Source organism: Symphalangus syndactylus, chromosome 10, assembly GCF_028878055.3.
Source record: "Symphalangus syndactylus isolate Jambi chromosome 10, NHGRI_mSymSyn1-v2.1_pri, whole genome shotgun sequence".
Taxonomy (NCBI): Eukaryota; Metazoa; Chordata; class Mammalia; order Primates; family Hylobatidae; genus Symphalangus; species Symphalangus syndactylus.
The window spans coordinates 121,030,750-121,051,066 of record NC_072432.2 but is presented as its reverse complement, the minus strand read 5'-3'; the positions used below and the strand labels follow the sequence as shown (position 1 = coordinate 121,051,066).

At 38.8% G+C, this 20,317-nt stretch overlaps 1 protein-coding gene across 2 annotated transcripts in view; it reads right to left on the bottom strand.

Moving 5' to 3' along the window:
- Window positions 1–20,317, bottom strand: part of ELP3 (elongator acetyltransferase complex subunit 3) — a 98,532-nt gene that overhangs the window by 68,799 nt on the left and 9,416 nt on the right. For both annotated transcript variants that reach the window (XM_055295821.2, XM_055295820.2), the window contains exons 4-7: window positions 16,312–16,382; window positions 15,116–15,179; window positions 12,668–12,736; window positions 9,951–10,105 (exon numbers count right to left, since the gene is read on the bottom strand). In XM_055295821.2, the coding sequence (XP_055151796.2) occupies window positions 9,951–10,105; window positions 12,668–12,736; window positions 15,116–15,179; window positions 16,312–16,382 (359 nt within the window). The remainder of the gene's footprint in view (window positions 1–9,950; window positions 10,106–12,667; window positions 12,737–15,115; window positions 15,180–16,311; window positions 16,383–20,317) is intronic.

Here is a 20,317-nt window from a genome sequence, read left to right as displayed (position 1 = left end):
GTTTGACAAAATGAATGAAACAGACAAATTCCTTGAAAAACGTAACTTATTAAAATGGATACAGATGAAACAGAAAATATGAATAGCTCTATATCTATTAAATGAACTGAATTATTATCTAAAACCCTCCCATAAAGAAAATTCCAGCCCTAGATAGTTTCACTGGTGAGTTCTAGCAAACATTTATGGAAGAAATCACATTCATGTTACATGAACACTTTCAGAAAATAGGGGAGGGAACAACACATTCTTACTTGTTTTGTGAAACCTGCATTACACTAATACCAACAACTGATACCTGACAACAAAATTATGAAAAATTACAGACCACCACCCCATATGAACATAGACACAAAAATCCTCTACAAAGTATTAGCAAGTTGAATCCAACAATATGTAAAGATGATGATATAATAGGGTTTATCCTAGGAATGTGAGGTTTAATGTTAAAAAAAATCAAAATGATCCATATTATCACAATAAAGGAGGAAAATCATATGACCATTTAAATAGATGCAGAGAAAGCATTAGACAAATGAGTTAATGATAAACCCTCTCAATAAACTTGTTCAATCTAATACAGGTAACTATAAAAAACCCACAGGCAACACTGCACTTAATACTGAAATAAGAATGTTTTCCCTGTATCACTGGGAACAAGACAGAGAGGCCCACTCTCACCACTTCTGTTTAACACTGTACCAAAGGTCCTAGGCAGTGCAGTAAGGCAAGAGAAAGAAAAGCATACAAATCCAAAAGGGAAAAGTAAAATGCACTGTATTTGCAGATGACATGATTGTTTAGGAAGTAAATATTAATGGATTTACAAAAATAGCTTTTAGAATTAAGTAGTGAATTTAGTAAGGTCTTATGACATAATATTAATATATAAAAATCAACTGTATGTATATATATTAGCAGCAAAAATTTGAAAAAATGAAATTTATGGCTGGGTGTGGTGGCTCACGCCTGTAATCCCAGCACTTCGGGAGGGCGAGGTGGGTGGATCACCTGAGGCCGGGAGTTTGAGACCAGCCTGGCCAACATGACGAAACCCCATCTCTACTAAAAATACAAAAATTAGCCAGGCATGGTGGCGGATGCCTGTAATCCCAGCTACTCAGGAGGCTGAGGCAGGAGAATGTCTTGAGCCCAGAAGGTAGAGGTTGCAGCGAGCTGAGATCGCGTCACTGCAATCCAGCCTGGGCGACAGAGCGAGACTCCGGTTCAAAAAATAATAATAATAATAATAAAATTTAAAAATGAAATTTACATTTCATTTACTGTAGCACCAAAACACAAATATTTTGAAAAAATTTGTTTACAAAAGGCTTACACAATCTCAACAATGAAGATTGCTAAGAGAATTTAAAAACCTAAGTATACAAGGAGATAGAGTATGTTCATGAATTGGAAGAAGCAATAAATTGTCAATTCTTTCCATTTGTTCTATAGTTTTAACACAATTCTAAATCCATTATACTTTTTAATAAAGCATTGGCCAGCTGATTCTAAATTTTACATAGAAATGCAAAGGACCTAGAATTTCTAAAGCAATTTTGAAAAACAATTACAAAGTTAGAAGACTCACATTACTTGACTTCAAGATATACTAAAAAGCCACAGTAATCAAAACAGTGTACCACTGGCATAAGGATTGAAAAACAGATTGATGAAACAGAAAAGAGCCCAGCCCACATTTACTGAGTCCTTCGATTTTTAACAAAGGTGTGATATAATCCGAATGGGGAAGGAAAATCTTTAAAGAAGTGATGTCAAAGCAACTAGATGTCTATATGGGGAAAAAGGAACCTTGATCCCCACCTCATACTACACATAAGAATTAATTCAAGACGGAACATAAACCTGTAAGTGAAAGCTCAAACATATAGCATAGTCTAGAAGAAAACACAGGAGAATATCTGTGTGCCTTGGGAACGTGCAATGGTTTATTAGAGACAACACAGAAAAGCAATAACCATGAAAGAAACACAGAAAAGCAATAACCATGAAAGAAAACAACTGCTAAATTCTACTTTATCAAAATTAAAAACTTTGGCTAAAAGATATCATTAATATAACAAATAGCCAAACTACAGACTGGGTTTTCATATTTGCAAAATATAGAGCTGACAAAGGACTGGCAGCTAGGACATACAACCACCCAATCAAAAATGGGCAAAAGATTTTAATAGATACTTCACAAAGGAAATATACTCAAATAGCATAAGCACATACTAAAAAAGTGTTCAACATCATTAGTCATCAGGAAAAAGCAAACTAAAACCACGAGATACCATTATACGCCCACTAGAATGGCTAAAATTAAAAAGACTGACAACACCATATGTTGGTGAAGATGTGGTACAACCAAATGTTCATACATTATTGGTGGGAGTACAAATAGTAGAGCCATTTTGGGAAAATGACTGGCAGTTTCTTGTAAAACTAAACTTATATAGCAATTCTATGTCTATTTATTCCCCCAAGAGAAAAAAATACATATAGCCACAAAGACTTATACAAGAATGTACACTGAAATTTTATTCATAATGGCCACAAACAAAACAGCTCAGGCATCTATCAATAGAAGGATGGTAAACAAACTGTGATCTCTGCATACAATGGAATACTACTCAGCACTAAATAGGTAACAACTAATGAATCACCCAACAACATGGATAAATCTCAAAATACTACGCTCAGTGAGAGAGGCCTGCAAGACTATGCTATATGGTTCCATTTATATGAAGTTCTAGAAGAGACAAAACTAATCTGTGATGAGGAAAAAAATCAGAAGAATGGCTGCCTCTGGGAGGCGCAGGGGAGGATTTACTGGCAAGTGGGATGTGGGAACTTTCTGGGATGACAGTGACATTCTGTATCTTAATAGGACTTTGTAGCACAGGTATACGCATTTGTCAAAAATAATCAAATAGTATATTTAATATATGTGTTTCATATATATATATATATAAAACACCACAAGTTGTTTTGTACTGTATGTAAATTTACTTCGAAAGAAAAACACTGCAGACAGTGAACACTAGTCAGTGATATGCATGATGAAGTATCTGGGGAGAAGTGTACTGAAGCATACAACTTACTATGAAATGCATCAAAAAAGAGAGCGCAAGCACACGTGAGAGACACTGATGAATGGATAGTGGAACTGATAGATATGTGATAAAGCAAGTATTGTAGAATCTAGGTGATAGGTATGTGGATGCTCACTAAAAACTGTTCAATTTTTGTTTGTTTCAAATAAAATGCTGAAAGAAAAACAGTATCAACTCTCTTAAAGTGACTAAGATTGTATCCTACGTTCTCCGGCCAATGTTAAGGATCCTGGTCACCATGTATGGAAATCTGGGTGACCAAAAGAGAAAGTAAAACGGTCAATAGAAAAAGTGATAATGAAAGCTAAGCCTCAGGCTAATTTCCCCATAGCCGTGGGGTGACTTCCCTGGTCACCTAGGCAGTGCATGCATGTTGGGGTTTCCTTTACCTTTTCTATAAGTTGTACCAAAACATCCACTTAAGTTCTTTGATTTCTACTATTTCTTCAAATAAAGAAATTTGGTACCCAGCTGTTGTCTTTGAGGTCTTGGGATGAATCAGAAATCTATCCAGGCTATCTTCCAGATTCCTTAAGTGCCGTTGTTCAGTTCTAATCACACTAATCAAAAAGAAATGAGTATTTGTATTAATAATACAAATGCTTTGTATTAAACTCCTTAGTTTGGGCAGTATACTAAGGTGTGGCTCTCTCGGATTCAGACAGGACTAAGGGTTCCTGACTCTGAATGCAGTGTCTGAGTTAAATGTTTCCAATGGTTTAGTCTAGCTTTCACAGTTTTTATGAATAAAAGGCATTAAAGGCTGAAAAAAAAAAAAAAAGAAAAAGTGAGAGATAGGGAGTGCCAGCATCAAAGCCCAGAAATGCAGAAGGTCCTGAGGCCTGCCAGAAACGAGGCCCAGAGCAGCAGGGCCACAGTCAGTCACTCTCATGTCTCTGTAGGTTCCTTTTGCTTCCGTTGCAGCTCTGCAAGTCTACGAAATTGTCTTCTGGGCCTGGTACCTAGCATTACCTATCACTTCAGCTTTTCTAAGACAGGTAAGAACATAGTTGGAGGATTTAAAGTCATTAATGGGGTGGGGGGGGGCGGGGGAAGAGGAAGGAACGGAAATGAATTTAAAATTCCACAGGGAGAAAGTATGACTCACTCACTTTTTAATGGGTAACCACCCTTTTCAATTGCATCTTGTGAAAACAGCCAAGGAGCATTAAAGATTGAATGTAAAACTGCTTCTGGGCAAAGCTGATTAAGAAGGAATAAAACTATTTTAAAAGGTTGTTGGAGTTATTTGGCAACATTTGCATTCTAGTGAATGGGTGACTCAGATCCCACTACCGGTCTTTTTCATCTCCAGAGCCTGACTGTTACACGATGACAGTCACCAGTAATTGTTGCTCTCTGGAGACTACTGAAGACTCTCAGTCCAGCTGATAGTACTGAGTGATTAGCACTTTGCTTGATTTAATGAGCCTTCACAAAAGCCATACCTGTTTTGTCCTTGAACTCTGTTCACTCAACTTTCCAATTTTTCCATCCGCAAGAATATATAACACACTGCTTGCTACTAGCTTGCCATAAATAATAACCAGGCTCTGCTTGCTGGGGCTTTTCTTTACCTTAACTCCTATTCTTTTAAGAAGCAAAACTTTAATCAGGTTCAACATATGAAAACACAGCAGGGACACCTGAGCCAACACAGCAGTAAAACTTGACCCTAACGTGAACAGACTGTTAACCTTAAATGCTGCTTGTTGACTCATAGGTCACAATATATCATTTTTAACCTAATTTAAAATTAATCTTTAAAAAACCCTGCTAAGCTAATGAAAGTCAGTTTACATCTATGTAGTCAGCAAGCAAAAACAAAAGTAAAATAAACATGAAGTTCATCACCTTACATCTAAGAGCGGTGGGCTACGCTGTTCAAACCAACCAGTTTTCATGCATACACTCTGTGCAGGATGAGAGAGAAGGGCAAGGTCAAATCCAAACATTTCTGAGGGCCACATTATGTCAAAACCACAACTTCTCTGGGCTGCTTTTTATTTCACAATTATGCCAACACTTGAAAATACTTTGTCTCTAGTTCTATAGCACAAACTAGACTTATTATTTCCTCAAATACAAAGTTTCCCTCAAAACAAATACAAACTCTATTATGAGGGGTTTGTAGTAAAACTTCACCTTAACAAAGCAACAACATGCCACAAATCAGGTCTTTTTTTTTTTCCAGATTATCTCATAAAAATATAGCGACTAAGAGAAAAGAGCAAAACATTTAAGTGTGTGTTGGCAGAATTCAGTGTAATTTATGGATGGTTTTATGGCTCCCAGATTGTACTTTTATTACTTCTCAAGAGGCATTCATGAGATGTGTTGCAATGAAGACCCAAATCATACATAAATTTTTATCTGAAAATAAAGTGTTTGTTGCCCTCTTGAGGCAAATTCAAGAACAGAAACAAAACAAAACTGGCACTGCCTAGAATATTACTGAAAGAGGCTTTCTCTTCCACAGGGCTTTTTCTACAAACAATCATGATCTGCACTGAGCTCGCTGGACTAGACAACCCTATTTTCAACCCAATGATGGACAACTTACATTCAAGCAGCATTAGCACTAGAACATTTCTGCAAAAATAAAATGTTACACCAAGAATAAAGCAAAATTTTTACTTTCAATTGATGGAAATGTCAAACTAGATACATCCTAAAAGTTCACTATGCAGATCTTAGTTGGCCTGCTTCATATACCTCAGGGGACCCAAACTGCAGGAGATGAAAAGCTTAGTGGCAAATTTTTATGGGGGAGAGAGGCAAGTCTAAGATATTTACAGCTCGATTCCACTTAATATGTAAGGTCTTTAAAGATAAGAAGATCTTACATATTAAGGTCCAAGAAATGAGTACAGAAGTATATAAGCTTGCACAGAAAAACTTATCTTGATAGATGTCCCTGCCAGGGAATTTTCAGAGGTGAATGAATTGTGGTCAGCAACCCTCCGAGAGAACCTTCTGCTGCCATTCCCGTCTCCTGGCTTTGAACTAATAAAGGTTGTTTTTCCTCAATCACATTTTATCTAAGGTATAGTTTGATTTTTCAGTATTATTAAGAGTAATTAGCTGGATGATATCATTACTCCTCTAAAGTTTGAAGACTTCAGCGTTTACTAAGCATGACTCATATTAATGATCAGTTTTTTTTGTTGTTGTTTGTTGTTTGTTTTTTGAGACACAGTCTCACTCTGTTGCCCAGGCTGGAGTGCAGTAGTGCAATCTTGGCTCACTGAAACCTCTGCCTCTTGGGTTCAAGTGTTTCTGTACCTCAGCCTCCCAAGTAGCTGGAACTAGAGGCACCAGCCTCCATGCCCAGCTAATTTTTACATTTTTAGTAGAGAGGAAGTTGCGCTATGTTGGTCAGGCTGGTCTTGAACTCCTGGCCTAAGGTGTGGCTCTCTCGGATTCAATCTGCCCGCCTTGGCCTCCCAAAGGGCTGGGATTATAGGTGTGAGCCACCATGCCCGGCCTCTTGATCAGTTTTGAACAAGCAGTAACAATGCAGTCGCCACCTCGTCTATTACTAAAGCACCTGTAGGAGGAAGAGGTCACAACGCTACAGGTCCAGATTCACGGACACAGAATTCACCTGTTGCATTCCCTAGAGTCAATCAAAGAGAAGTGGGCTGCTGTCCACACAAACTCTCCCAGCTGCCAAACCTTTCACATGGGCTCTTTGAGCTACCCCTGGTATTAAATTTTATGAAAAAGCTCCTCTCTTCTTTTCACTTTTACAAACCCAAGGAGAATAAAGGAAGTTAAGGGGGTAGGGGGAGTAGGGAGGGCACAAAAAGATGTGGCTGCCCCCAATTCCAAGAGGCAACCCTACCCAGGTCATTAGCTAACTGATCATTCATTCAAAATTCATTCACGCATTTACTTGTGCTTACTATGTGCCAAGAACTGCTTTACTTACAGGGTAATAAAAACCACTCTTAGGTCTATTCAAAATTCGGTCCTACACAAAAAATCTTAGGAGGTGGCACTATTTGAACAACCTTATAATTAGCTATATGAAACCCCCACCCCATATAAAAGAGAAGCCAGAGAAAAGCCTGAGGGTGGTAGGGAAGGAGGGCAAGGAAAAACAGGCTACATTCCTTCCAAGATCTTCAAGCTTTGATGATGTGCACACACATGTGCACATACATAACAGACACACTCACATTCTGACACCTAGCACAGCTTGTAAAATTAGGCTCTGAAAGCAAAGCTATCTGGGATTTATATCCCACTCTACCACCAACCACCTCTGCAACTTTGGGCAAATTGCTTATCTCTCTGTGCCTCAGCTTCCTCACCCGTAAAACAGGGATAATCTGAACACTTAACTCAAAGGCTTACTATGAGTATTATATAAGTGAATATTAAACACCCATGACAACACCTGGCCCATTGTACACAGAGCAAATGTAAATATCCTCCTTTGCTGCCATTTCCCATGTCCTTTCCTCCTCAGCTCTAAGGTCTATGATGACCATTATTCTGCCACCTTTTCTATGCATTTATATACAGATATGTGTGTGTGTATGTGCATGAAAACATAAATAATGGGATCGTACTATAAGAATTGCTCTAAAAATTGCTTTTCACTTAGTATACCTTGGAGATCCACAACTCTCCCATGAGGTGGTCTCCTCCATTTACATGGTTGTCAGTGTTACCTATGAGCTGATAATCCCCAGTTTCGTACCGTCAGCTCAGACTTCTCTTGTATTCAGAGCCAACCGACATCTCCACTTGAATGAATCACAAGCTCTTCAAATTTCACACACCCAAAACAGAACTCTTGATTTTCTCCCACTGAGATTTTCTCTGCCCTTCCCGCTATCTTTCTCACCTCAGTATACAGCGCTACCCTACCTTCCTACCATTCCTGACAGCCAGAAACTTAGTGTCAGGCTTGATCCCTTCTTTTCTCTTACCCCCATCTCAATCTCCTCTCCATCACCACTGCTGCTGCCCCCATCTGAGCAGGGATGGATGTAATCAGACGGCCTCCTATCTGGTTTCCCCCTTTCACCCTGGTACTCCTCTAATCCATTAGCCAGATAGTGGCCAGAATGACCCTACCTGTTAACCAGAACATGCCACTTCCCCTTCACCTGCTCCCTACTGCATTTCAAATAAAATTTCAACTCCTTAAACGCATGTATCTTGGCCCTTACCTAACACTTCAACCCCATCTCATGACGTTCTTTCTCTTGTTCACTGGGATCTGACATGGTTTGGGTGTTTGTCCTCTCCACATCTTATGTGGAAATGTGATCCCCAATATTGGAGGTGTGGCCTGGTGGGAGGTGTTTGGGTCCTGGGGCTGGATTCCTCATAAATAAATGGCTTACCACCATCTCCTTGGTGATAAGTGAGTTCTCGCTCAGTTGTTTCACGTGAGATTTGTTGTTTAAAAGAGTGTGGCACCTCTTCGCACCCGTCATGTGATGTACTGGCTCCCCTTCACCTTCCACCATGATTGGAAGCTTCCTGAGGCCTCACCAGAAGCAAATGCCAGCACTATGCTTCATGTGGAGCCTGTACAACTGGAACCAATTAAACCTCTTTTCTTTATAACTTACCTAGTCTTACGTGTTCCTTTATAGTGACACAAATGGATTAACACAGGATCTAACCATGCTGGCTTCCTCGCTGTCCCTAGAACACCCCAAGCTGTTTCCCATTTCAGGGCCTTCATCTTATCCTTTCTGCTGTTGGCCTAACTCCTCCTTGTACTTCAGGTCTCAGCCTAAATATCACCACTTTCCAGTATCTAAAACAGCACATAGTATCTAGTGGGCCCTGAAGAAGGATTTGTTAAATAAGGAAAATAGTAACTATCCAGGTGTTCCTGCAACTCCTGAAAACAAAAACTATTTTAAGACTTTCACTTCTTAAATCACTGAACTACATACTAACCTGTAGTATTCTTCTTGCTAAAAACAAGGTGTCAAAATAATGCATAATTTTGTCAACTAGAATTCAAAATGAGTAAATTAACTTGTGGTTTGAATAACATATGATTTGACAAACATGAGTTTGTCCCCTCTAAAACTCATGTTGAAATTGTCATTGTAACAGTATTAACAGGTGGGACCTCTGAGAGGCGACCTGACCTTGTGGGTAAGATTAATACCATTATAAAAGGGTGAATTGGTGCACTTTTTGTTTCTCTTGCCTTTTGCTGTGTGATGACGTAGTAAGAAGGCTCTTGCCAGATGCCAGCACCTTGACATTGGACTTCCCAACCTCCAAAGCTGTGAGCCAATAAATTTCTGTGCATTATAAATTACCTAGTCTCAGATATTTTGTTACAGCAGCACAAGACAGACTAAGATCCCAATCATAAACAGTTATTATTTATTAATTATGAAATATTTACTCTAAATTAGGTTTTTAAATAACAGTACCCTGTTTTGCTGATTTTATAGCAGCTAAAATACTCCCAGACCCCTTCTTGGGTGGGCTGAAAAATTCAATCAGGCCAATCAAAACTACTGTCATTCAGACCAGCCTAAGGCTGAAAAGACATTCATGGACCGTATTTGGCGAATCTCCCTATTTGAGAATACCACTATGTCAACAAACTGTATTCATTTTTTCTTTAAAAGGATTATTTCAGTGAAAGGATTATTTTCACTGGAAAAGATTATTTCAGCGAAAGCATTATTTTCACTGAAATAATCCTTTCCCATGAAACGAGAAAGATTATGAGAAGTAAGAATGTGGATGCAGGGCAGAAGGCATTCTTGTAGACTACTGCTAGGAGCATAAACTGACAACCACTCTGGAGACTATAATAAAATAAGAATTTCTTACTTGACTGCCTCGTAAATATTGTTGGAAGTATGTCCTGATAAGGCATCATGTAAATTTCGAATGAAATAATCTCTGTATTCTTCTGGAAGGGCCATAAATGTTCCACCCATCACAATAAACTCCACTTTATCCACACTATGACCAAGTTGTTTTAACTGAAAGACAAATTCATCAGCATTAGAATGATATAAGCATAAGGAACTACTCTAAGAAGGCATTGCAAATCTCTTATTTTGCAGTGTTTTCATCAGTACAGTTTAAAAATCAGAAGTAATGAAACACACTTAGCTAATTCTGTGGATAAAAAATAGGCTCAAGTCTGAAAGAAAAAAGTGAGTACAACTCAAATAAGGAGGGAGAATGAGAATATAAAACAACAAATAAGAGGCTTGACTTGAATACCTACAAAGTGGAAATTTAAAAACATGAAGAATATAAACTAGAAAGCAGTAAAGACAAATATAATACAATATGCAAAATAGCAAGTATTTATTGATCATGTATTTTATGTCAGACTTGGTGGTAAGCCTAGGGGACAAAAAGGTGGCATTTATGGTCAACAATGATACATGAATGATTATGTAACATAATAAGGATTTGATGTAATGGAAGAAAAAAAGAATAGATTAAAAAGAAAAATCAAGACAGCAGTCTAAAATTGATGAATGATTCTAGGCACAGGAGGCACTTCAAGTCTGCTTTCTAAAAAAAAGTGAAAGTCTGATTAAAAATGAAATATTCAGGCCAGGTGCGGTGGCTCATGCCTGTAATCCCAGCACTTAGAAGGACCAGGCTGGCAGATCACCTGAGGTCAGGAGTTCGAGACAAGCCTGGCCAACATGGTGAAACCCCATCTCTACTAAAAATACAAAAATTACCCAGACATGCCTGTAATCCCAGCTACTCTGGAGGCTGAGGCAAGCGAATTGCTTGAACCAGGAGGCGGAGGTTGCAGTGACCCAAGATTGTGCCACTGCACTCCAGCCTGGGCAACAAGAGTGACACTCTGTTTAAAAAAAAAAAAAAAAAAAAATTAGGTCTCCTCTACTAGGGGAGAGAATGATACAAATCTTTCATTTTGTTGACTACAATAAGCCAAGATTCTAATTTTTAAAAATAGGTATTGAAATTAACACTAATTTCTGAAAATGGCAAAAAATGTATACAGAAAAACTATATATATGCATGTGTGTACATATATCAACACTAAAAGAATACTCTATTTCTATATCTATGGTTCTTTACAAGAGATACTCATCAAAATTACCCTGGTAGTTTTTTAAAATATCTTGCTAGGACCTTAAAGTAGACTTAATCAGAACCTCCCGAGGAGAAGATCTGACACGTTTTGGAGAAGTTACTCAGGTAATTCTAGTGCATTTAAGAAAAGAATCACTGCTCTATGTTCACTTCTAAATCTTGTAAACTATGCTCCTTTTTTGGTAAACATAAGCTTTTCATGCTCAATAGTTTTACATTTTAAATAAATTAACTATCATAGCTCAAAAAGAAATTGAAGCAAAGGTCAGTTTAGAACCCACTGTTTGGAAAAATGTGGGCTCCCCCAGATGGGGTCCTCTCCTGTCACCAACAATCCTGTTCCTCATACGCTTGGGTGACAGCAAAGTGGATACTAAAACTGAACAGTATTCACCAATAAGCCAATAAACAAACCCAGAGACAACTTATCCACTATGGTTATATATTACTATCTACTTTAGACTTGGATGTGCCTACTATACATTACAACTATGGACAGTGCTTTACATTTTTTAAATTGGACAAGTTTAAAATAAACTTGTAAATAAAGGAAATCTGTATTAATGTTCAGATTTCTTGAACACTGCAAGGTCATGTACATAGTACTTGTTTTTAGTCAACTATATTGAGGTATAATTTAAATACGATAAAATCCACTAACTTTAAGTGTACAATGGATGAGAGCTGATAGATATTTAGAGTTATGTAACCACCACCATGACCATGATATAGAACAATGCCATACCCCCACTAGTTCTTTGTACTCCTTTGTAGGAAACTTCCTATTTCCACCCAACAAATCTGTCACAATACTTCTTTTTGAGACAGGTTCTTGCTGTGTCACCCAGGCTGAAGTGCAGTGGTATGATCACAGCTCACTGCAGCCTTGACCTTCCGGGCTCAAGGTGTCCTTCCACCTCAGCCTTCCAAGTAGCTAAGACTTCAGGTGCACACCACTATGCCATGCTAATTTTTGTATTTTTTGTAGATGGGGTTTTGCTATGTTGCCCAGGCTGGTCTTGAACTCTTATGCTCAAGTGATCTGCTGTCACAGCCTTCCAAAGGGTTGGGATTACAGGCATGAGCCATTGTGCATGGCCAGTCAAAATACTTCTTAATCTGACTTTTGGAAGTTAAAAGTCAACACACCCACCCATTGTCCAAGAACTTTCATACATCCATATTCCACAAATTTCATACTACAAATGACTTTCTACAAATTCAAAAAAACTTAGAGAATATAAAACTCTTAAACAATAAATACAGCCTTTAAAGAAAGTAGTGTTTTTGACCTTGCTAGGCATGGCAAATTCTCCCTCCCTCAGATGGATATTGAAAACTTATAAATAGGAAAAACACCTTTTTCGTTCTTATTTCAGGTTCAATTTGAATCAAGCAACAATGGCTTCTAAGTATAAACACCTAATTTTTAAAAAACATGTTTTTTAAAAATGTACCTGTTCTATTCGGTGTCTTGTCTGTAGGAAAGGGTCATATCTGGCACGGATGGCTCTCATGGAGGTTGGCTAGAAGAGAAAAATATTGTTATGCCCACACCGAATTAAAAATAAAAAGTAGTTTCAAAAGGACTGTATTTTTTAAAAAACTCTCCATGGTTCCAAACATTGAAAACATGGCTTGTAACCCCATTAATTTTTCTCAGTCTTGTCAGGGTTCAAAATAATGTCCTGAATCGCATCTGGCAGGTGTCCACCCACGCTGTCATAAACACCTCAACAGCAGGGTGTCTCCTTGGATCACATCTGTCTTTCGTATAAACACTTCTGGAATCCCAGGATCACCAAAGTGTTCTACTCACAGACATAGATGTGCATACATATACCAGAATCATGTAATAAAGTAACTTTTAAGTAAGCTTCTAAAATACCACACAGTTTGCAATGGCTACCATCATACAGTGGAATACTCTACAGCCATGAAACAATGTACTGACATAAAGTGTTCACTAAGATATTGTAAAATAAAAGGCAAAGTGAAAGAGGACTCTGATATGCTACCTTATATGGAATCAGTCGAATAAAGAATATGTCCAGGTTGAGCATCCCTAATCCAAAAATCAAAAATGCTCCAAACATCAAAATTTTTTGAGCGCCAACATGATGCCGTAAGTAGAAAATTCCACATATAAGTACTTAACACAAACTTTGTTTCATGCACAAAATTATTAAACATATTGCATAAAATTAATTCAGGCTAGGTGTATCAGGTGTACATAAACCCAAAATGAATCTCATGTTCAGACTCGGGTTCCACTCTCAAGATTTCTCATTATGTATATGCAAATATTCCAAAATCCGGAAAAATCCAAAATCCGAAACACTTCTAGTCCCAAGCATTTCACATTAAGGGATAGGCAACCTGTGTATGCTGTATTCCCTAAAATATCCCTGAAGGATGGGGAGGAAATAACAAACAACACTAACTGGTAGGGGGAGGAGTAAAAAAGAGTGGCTAGGGGACAGGAATGACAGGAAGCCTTTTCACGAAATCATTCCTCTTGTATTTTAAAAAATTTGAACCCTAGAAAACAGGAAAAAGAAAAGAAAACATATATGAGAAAAAAGTCACAAGGTTTCCTGGCTTCTGAGCTGTTCTGAGGAGGGTGACTCCTTCAAAAGCGCCTCACTGGCCTCCTGCCTTCTTTCTGGTCTCCACTCTAACCCTTTCTCTACATGGCCATCAAAATGATCTTTCAAAAAACCTAAATCGGATTGTATCATTCCCCTGCCTTAAATCCTAATAGCTTCTCATGACTCCTGCACTAAAATGGAAACTCCTTACCTTTGCTTACAAACCCCAGCTCATTTGCACTCCCAGCCTCATGCTTCCCTCACCCCCTGCACTGCACAACACCCCCATGTCTTTCCTTCCTTGGGCCTTATTCTAGTGACTTCTCTGCTAGGAATGCCCCTTCCACATACTCTTAGGACTAGGTCCTTCTTGTCATTCAGACTCAACTTCAATCTCACTTCACAGAATCCCTTCCTAACGACCACAGCTAAACCATCTCAGCTGCCATCACCTTACTTGATTTTACATCTCTGCTTAGCATTTTTTGAGTGCCTGATACTTCTTCTTGTTTCTTTACTGTCTACCTTCCATTATTAAAATATAAATTCCAGGCTGGGTACAGTGGCTAACGCCTGTAATCCCAGCATTTTGGGAAGCCGAGGCAGGTGGATCACTTAAGGTCAGCAGTTCGAGACCAGGCTGGCCAACATGATGAAACCTTGTCTCTACTAAAAATACAAAAATTAGCTGGGCGTGGTGGTTCTTGCCTGTAGTACCAGCTATTTGCGAGGCTGAGGCAGGAGAATCACTTGAACCTGGGAGGTGGAGGTTGCAGTGAAGGAGATCATGCCACTGCACTCCAGCCTGGGTAACAGAGTGAGACTCCATCTCAAAAAAAAAAAAAAAAAAAAAAAGAAAAAGAAAAAAAATGTAAATTCCAGAAGACAAAGGGACCCTGTCCATTTTCTACTGCTAAAGTGACAGTACAATGTAGTGGTGAGCAGCACAGAGTTTGAAACCTGCTTGTCACTAATAGTGTGTCTTTGGCCCAGCTATTTAAGCCTGCTATGTCCTAGTTTCCTGATTGGCAAACTGGGATCATGATAGCGTCTATCTTCAAAACACTGCAATAAGGTTTACAGTTGTAAAGCACTTAGAACAGCGTTTGGGATAAGAAGTGCTTATGTATTTCTCTAGTGGCTAGAACAATATAGGGCATTAGTAGACACTGGCAAATATTTGGTGAATGAACAGCTTTTCTAATCAGAAAAAAACAAAAACAAAAAATTGTCAGAAAGTCAGTACTGGTAAAACCATACTACAGGTAAAGCATGATGCAACATTTCATCAGGACAGCCTCAAAGTTACTGTACCTCATAGCCAGTGTAAGACTGGGTGGAATACTCAAAATCAGAATCAGGTCCACCAGGGCAGTATCTGCCAGTACAACAAAAGAACAAGAATGTCAGATGCAAAACTGAGTTCAACCAGCTAGTTCCAAGCACCTACCATCTCCAAAGAATCCTGATAACAAACGAGCTTCCTTTTCAAATCCTAACAGAAGAATCTACCTTTGTAGTATCTGTAAATAATGTATTTTCTACCAAGAAGTAAATAAGATAAATATGTAAAGGGACACTATTACATCCATTTTCAAAATACTGCAGTTGTGATTATTTCAGAGGTTTAAACTTTTCGGGGCAAATAACAGAAATGAAGTTTTTCTAAGTTTTAATCAATACTCAGTGTTCTCTTGGGAACCACACTCAAGAAAATCTTTCCCCCTTTTTATCTTCCTACCCAGAATCATGCAAACTCTTCCGCTAATTCTTTCAAATAGGTGAGTTTGAGAAATCTAAAGGTTACGTATAAGGATAATTTTTTATTTTGATACGTTTCTGATCCAAATTCATTTTAAATTTCTGATGTTGAATTTAGGCAGCTCATATTCCCATGTTTCATTTATGAGTTTAAGAGAATGTGCTGTTTTGAGTTGCATATCCCAATGTCTACTGTTTTGAGTTCCATAACCTACATTTTAAAAATTGTATATTGCAACAAATTAAAATATTCATATGTTCCAACTTTATTTATTTATTTTGATATGGAGTCTCACTCTGTCGCCCAGGCTGGAGTGCAGTGGCATGATCTCGGCTCACTGCAACCTCCACCTCCCAGGTTCAAGTGATTCTCCTGCCTCAGCCTCCCAAGTAGCTGGGACTAGAAGCACATGCCACCACGCTCAGCTAATTTTTGTATTTTTAGTAGAGATGGGGTCTCATGGTGCTGGCCAGGCTGGTCTTAAACTCCTGACCTCAGATGATCCACCTGCCTCAGCCTCCCAAAATGCTGGGATTACAGGCGTGAGGCACTGCGCCCGGCCTCATATATTCCAATTTTAAAGCACTAAAATATCTACCAATGGTTGCTTGTTTGAAAGAGTAATCTATAAATCTATTAAGTCGAAGTTTTAAATATTACCAGCATGTACTGACTAAGGGCTCGAGGGAGCATATTTAGTTTAATTAAAACACACACATATACAATTTAAAAAAATCACCATACTTACACACATATATTTCCTGTAAAACTGATGTGTGGACATCTGTGGGGTTTGCACATCACAGCCACAACAGCAATCTATAAAAGAAAAACGAATAAAAAAGCTATTATAGGATAATTCATACAAAACTCCACAGAGTGGTTATCCCTCAGAAGGAAAGAGAGGAATGCAACCAAAGAGTGGCAAGAAGGGGCTTCAAAGCTATTGACGAAGTTGTATTTCTCAAGCTGGGCACTGGGTACAAGAGTGATCTCTGTTCAATATTAATCATCTTTAAATTGTCCATATGTATTATATATGTGAATTTATATTCCATTTTACAATAAATTAAGTACAAAACAATAAATTAATTGTTAAAGCCAGTGATTCTTAGTCTTTCTCTCTCTGATTGTCTCACTAAATAGCCTAGAAGAAAAAAATTACTTTATGCAATTCTATGAAATTATATATAAACCTAACGTTTGTGACTCAAACGCCTCATGAACACACTGGATCTCAATATTTGCAGCAGGGCCTATTAAACTAACAGCTTCATGTTTCAGGGTCTGGGTGTAAATAACCTCAGAGGGGTCTGACAGAGCCTCAGTGAGGTGAGGACAGGAGGCAGTGGCAGAGACGCAAGACTGGTTACATCCAGGGCACTTGGTCAAATCTGGCCATTTATGAAAGCGAATGCAAGCCAGGCTTCTCACTATCAGAGAAGTAGCTATAAACATGGAAAGAGAGAGAAGCAGAATGAACTCTGTGGGCTGGGTGGAATTAAAGGTATTGTGGTCAATCAGAGTGTTCAACATATGGTAGACTGATAAATACAAATGGAAATGTGTTACATGTATGTGAGCATGTATGTATGCAGCTATACATATATATGTCCTCGCTTGGACCACTGAGAGTCTGGCAGCAGCAACACCCTGACAGCAGTAGGCACATCTAGGACTCAGGTCTTAGTTTGTAAATATCCTTCTCCACTAAAAGAAACCAGGGCTCCTTGGGGAAATGGCTGATTCCAGGGCTGGAGCAAAGAAAGTCTAAGATGAGCCTGGAACATTTTTCTTTCTTTTCTTTCTTTTTTTTTTTTGAGACAGAGTCTCACTCTGTTGCCCAGGCTGGAGTGCAATGGTGTGATCTCAGCTCATTGCAACCTCCACTTCCTGGGTTCAAGCAATTCCCCTGCCTCAGCCTCCCAAGTAGCTGGGATTACAGGCATGTGCCACCATGCCTGGCTAATTTTTTGTATTTCTTTTTAGTAGAGACAGGGTTTCGCCCTGTTGGCCAGACTGGTCTCAAACTCCTGACCTTAGGTGATCCACCCAGCTCGGCCTCCCAAAGTGCTGGGATTACAGGCATGAGCCACCATGTCTGGCCAAGCCTGGAACATATAATTGTGCCAGAAAGCTAGAAACTGCTCAAAGAATGATAAGGACTTTTAAAAAGACATAGAAATCACCTTGAAAAGGCTCCCATTGGTCAAGTCTGCAATAATTTGTGCATCAAAATAAATTCTGATACTAACAGATAACAACCCACCAAATATAACAACCCACCAAATAGGTAACCATTAATTCCTTCACACAAATAAAGGAGTGAACTGGGTATGTGATGAGAAACAGGGTATTTACCTGGTTTCTAAGTATTTCTCCATACAACACTTCTTAATACAAAGTGGAAGAAAATAACTTGACAGAGGGTAAGTCTGGTGGACAGCACCTTGATCAAAACGAGAAACATCGGTGACAGGAAAGCCAAACCTACGCACCACTGGATGGGAGATGATGAGAAGAACGCAGTGCCACTTCTGTAATGCATGGGCTGAAGACGCGTAACCTGAATCTCATGATGAGGAAACAGCTGATGAACCCACATTGAGGGACATGCTACAAAATAACTTGCCTGAAATCTTCAAAAGTGTTAAGATAATGGAATCCAAAAAAGACAAAGGAAATGTCCAGACTAAAGAGATATGACAATTAAATCCAACAGCTGATTCTGAACTAGGTTCTGTGGGATGTTATTGAAACGGCTGGTGAAACTTAAGTGAGGTCTGAGGCTTAGATGACAGTAATGTATCCAAGTTAACAACCATGGTGTTTCAAGGAAAACACAAACACGAACTCGAATACAAACTCAAAATGGGTTACGGACCTACCTGTCTATATTTAAAAGTTGTGCTCTGAGAAAGACAATGAAAAGACAAGCCACAGACTGGGAGAAAATATCTGCATAACAGGTACCTGATAAACCATTTCCAGCTAAAATATACAAAGAACTCTTAAAACCTAGTAAGAAAACACCCAATTAAGAACAGGGCAAAAGATGTGAATAGATATCTCACTAAAGAAGATATATAGTGGCAAATAAGTATATGGAAAGATGCTCAACATCATGTCATTAGGGAATTACAAACTAAACAACAAGGAGATACTACTGTTCAACTATGAGAGTGGCTAAAATTCAAAACGCTGGCTGGGCACCATAGCTCACGCCTATAATCACAGCACTTTGGGAGACCAAGGTGGGAGGATCCCTTGAGCCTAGGAGTTCAAGACCATCCTAGGTAACATGGTGAAACCCTGTCTCTACAAAAAACACAAAAATTAGCTGGTGTGGTGTTGCATGCCTGTTGTCCCAGTTACTTAGGAGGCTGAGGTGGGAGGATAGCTTGAACCTGGGAGGTTGAGGCTGCAGTGAGCTGTGACCATGCCACCACACTCTAGCCTCAGTGACAGGACAAAACCCTGTCTCAAAATAAATTAATTAATTAAATAAAATCCAAAACACCGACATCTCCAAGTGTTAGCAAGGATGTGGAGCATCAGAGCGCTCACTCACTGCTGGTGGGAATGCAAAATGGTGCAGCCACGCTGGAAGAGTTTGCAGTTTTTTACAAAGTGAAACATAGTCTTACTATATGATCTACCAGTTGCACTTCTTGACAGTTACTCAAGTAAGCTAAAAATGTAGGTGGACACAAAAACCTTCACACAGCTTTGTTTAAAACTGCCAAAAACTGGAAGCAACCAAGATGTCCTTCAATAGATGAATGAATAAGCAAATAATGGTACATCCATACAATGGAATATCATTCAGCAATTTACAAAAAAGAATGAGCTGCCAAGTCACAAAAAGACATGGCAGACTTCAATGCATATTGCTAAGTGGAAAGGCTGTATGATTCCAATTACTGTACATGACACTCTGGAAAAAGCAAACTTTATTAAAGACAATAAAACAATCAGTGGTAGTCAGGTTGCGTCTAGAACATGGAGAGGGAGAGGGACAAATAGCTGTTTTTTTGTTTGTTTTTTTGAGACAGAATCTCGCTCTGTCACCCAGGCTGGAGTGCAATGGCATTACCTCGGCTCATTGCAACCTCTGCCTCCTGGGTTCAAACTATTCTCTTGCCTCAGCCTCCCAAGTAGCTGGGATTACAGGTGCCCACCACCACGCCTGGCTAATTTTTATATTTTTAGTAGAGACGGGGTTTCACCATGTTGGCCAGGCTGGTCTCAAACTCCTGACTTCAGCTGATCTGCCTGCCTCAGCCTCCCAAAGTGCTAGGATTACAGGCATGAGCCACTGAGCCCAGCCACAAATAGGAGATTTTAGGGCAGTGAAACTATTTTATATGATGCTGTAATAGTGGATACATGACATTATGCATTGGCAAAACCTATAGAATGTAGAACACAGAGTGTATTCTAACGTAACTACAGGTTTTTGGTTAATAATAATGCAGCAATATTGGTTCATCAATTATAACAAATGTACCAAACAATGCAAGATATTAATAATAGGGAAACTGGAGTAGGGGTGAAGGCGCCAGAGGAAGTATATAAAATTTTCTGTCTCTGTAAACCTAAAACTACTGTATAAAATAAACAAAGCACCATCAGAGAAACAGCAAGAATAAAAGCACAGAGGTAAGAATGGCAGTAGATAGGGAATGGCCACCAGCTGTGTGTTTCTGATACTTTCAATAGATCACTCTTGTGACACTGTTAAAGATGAATTT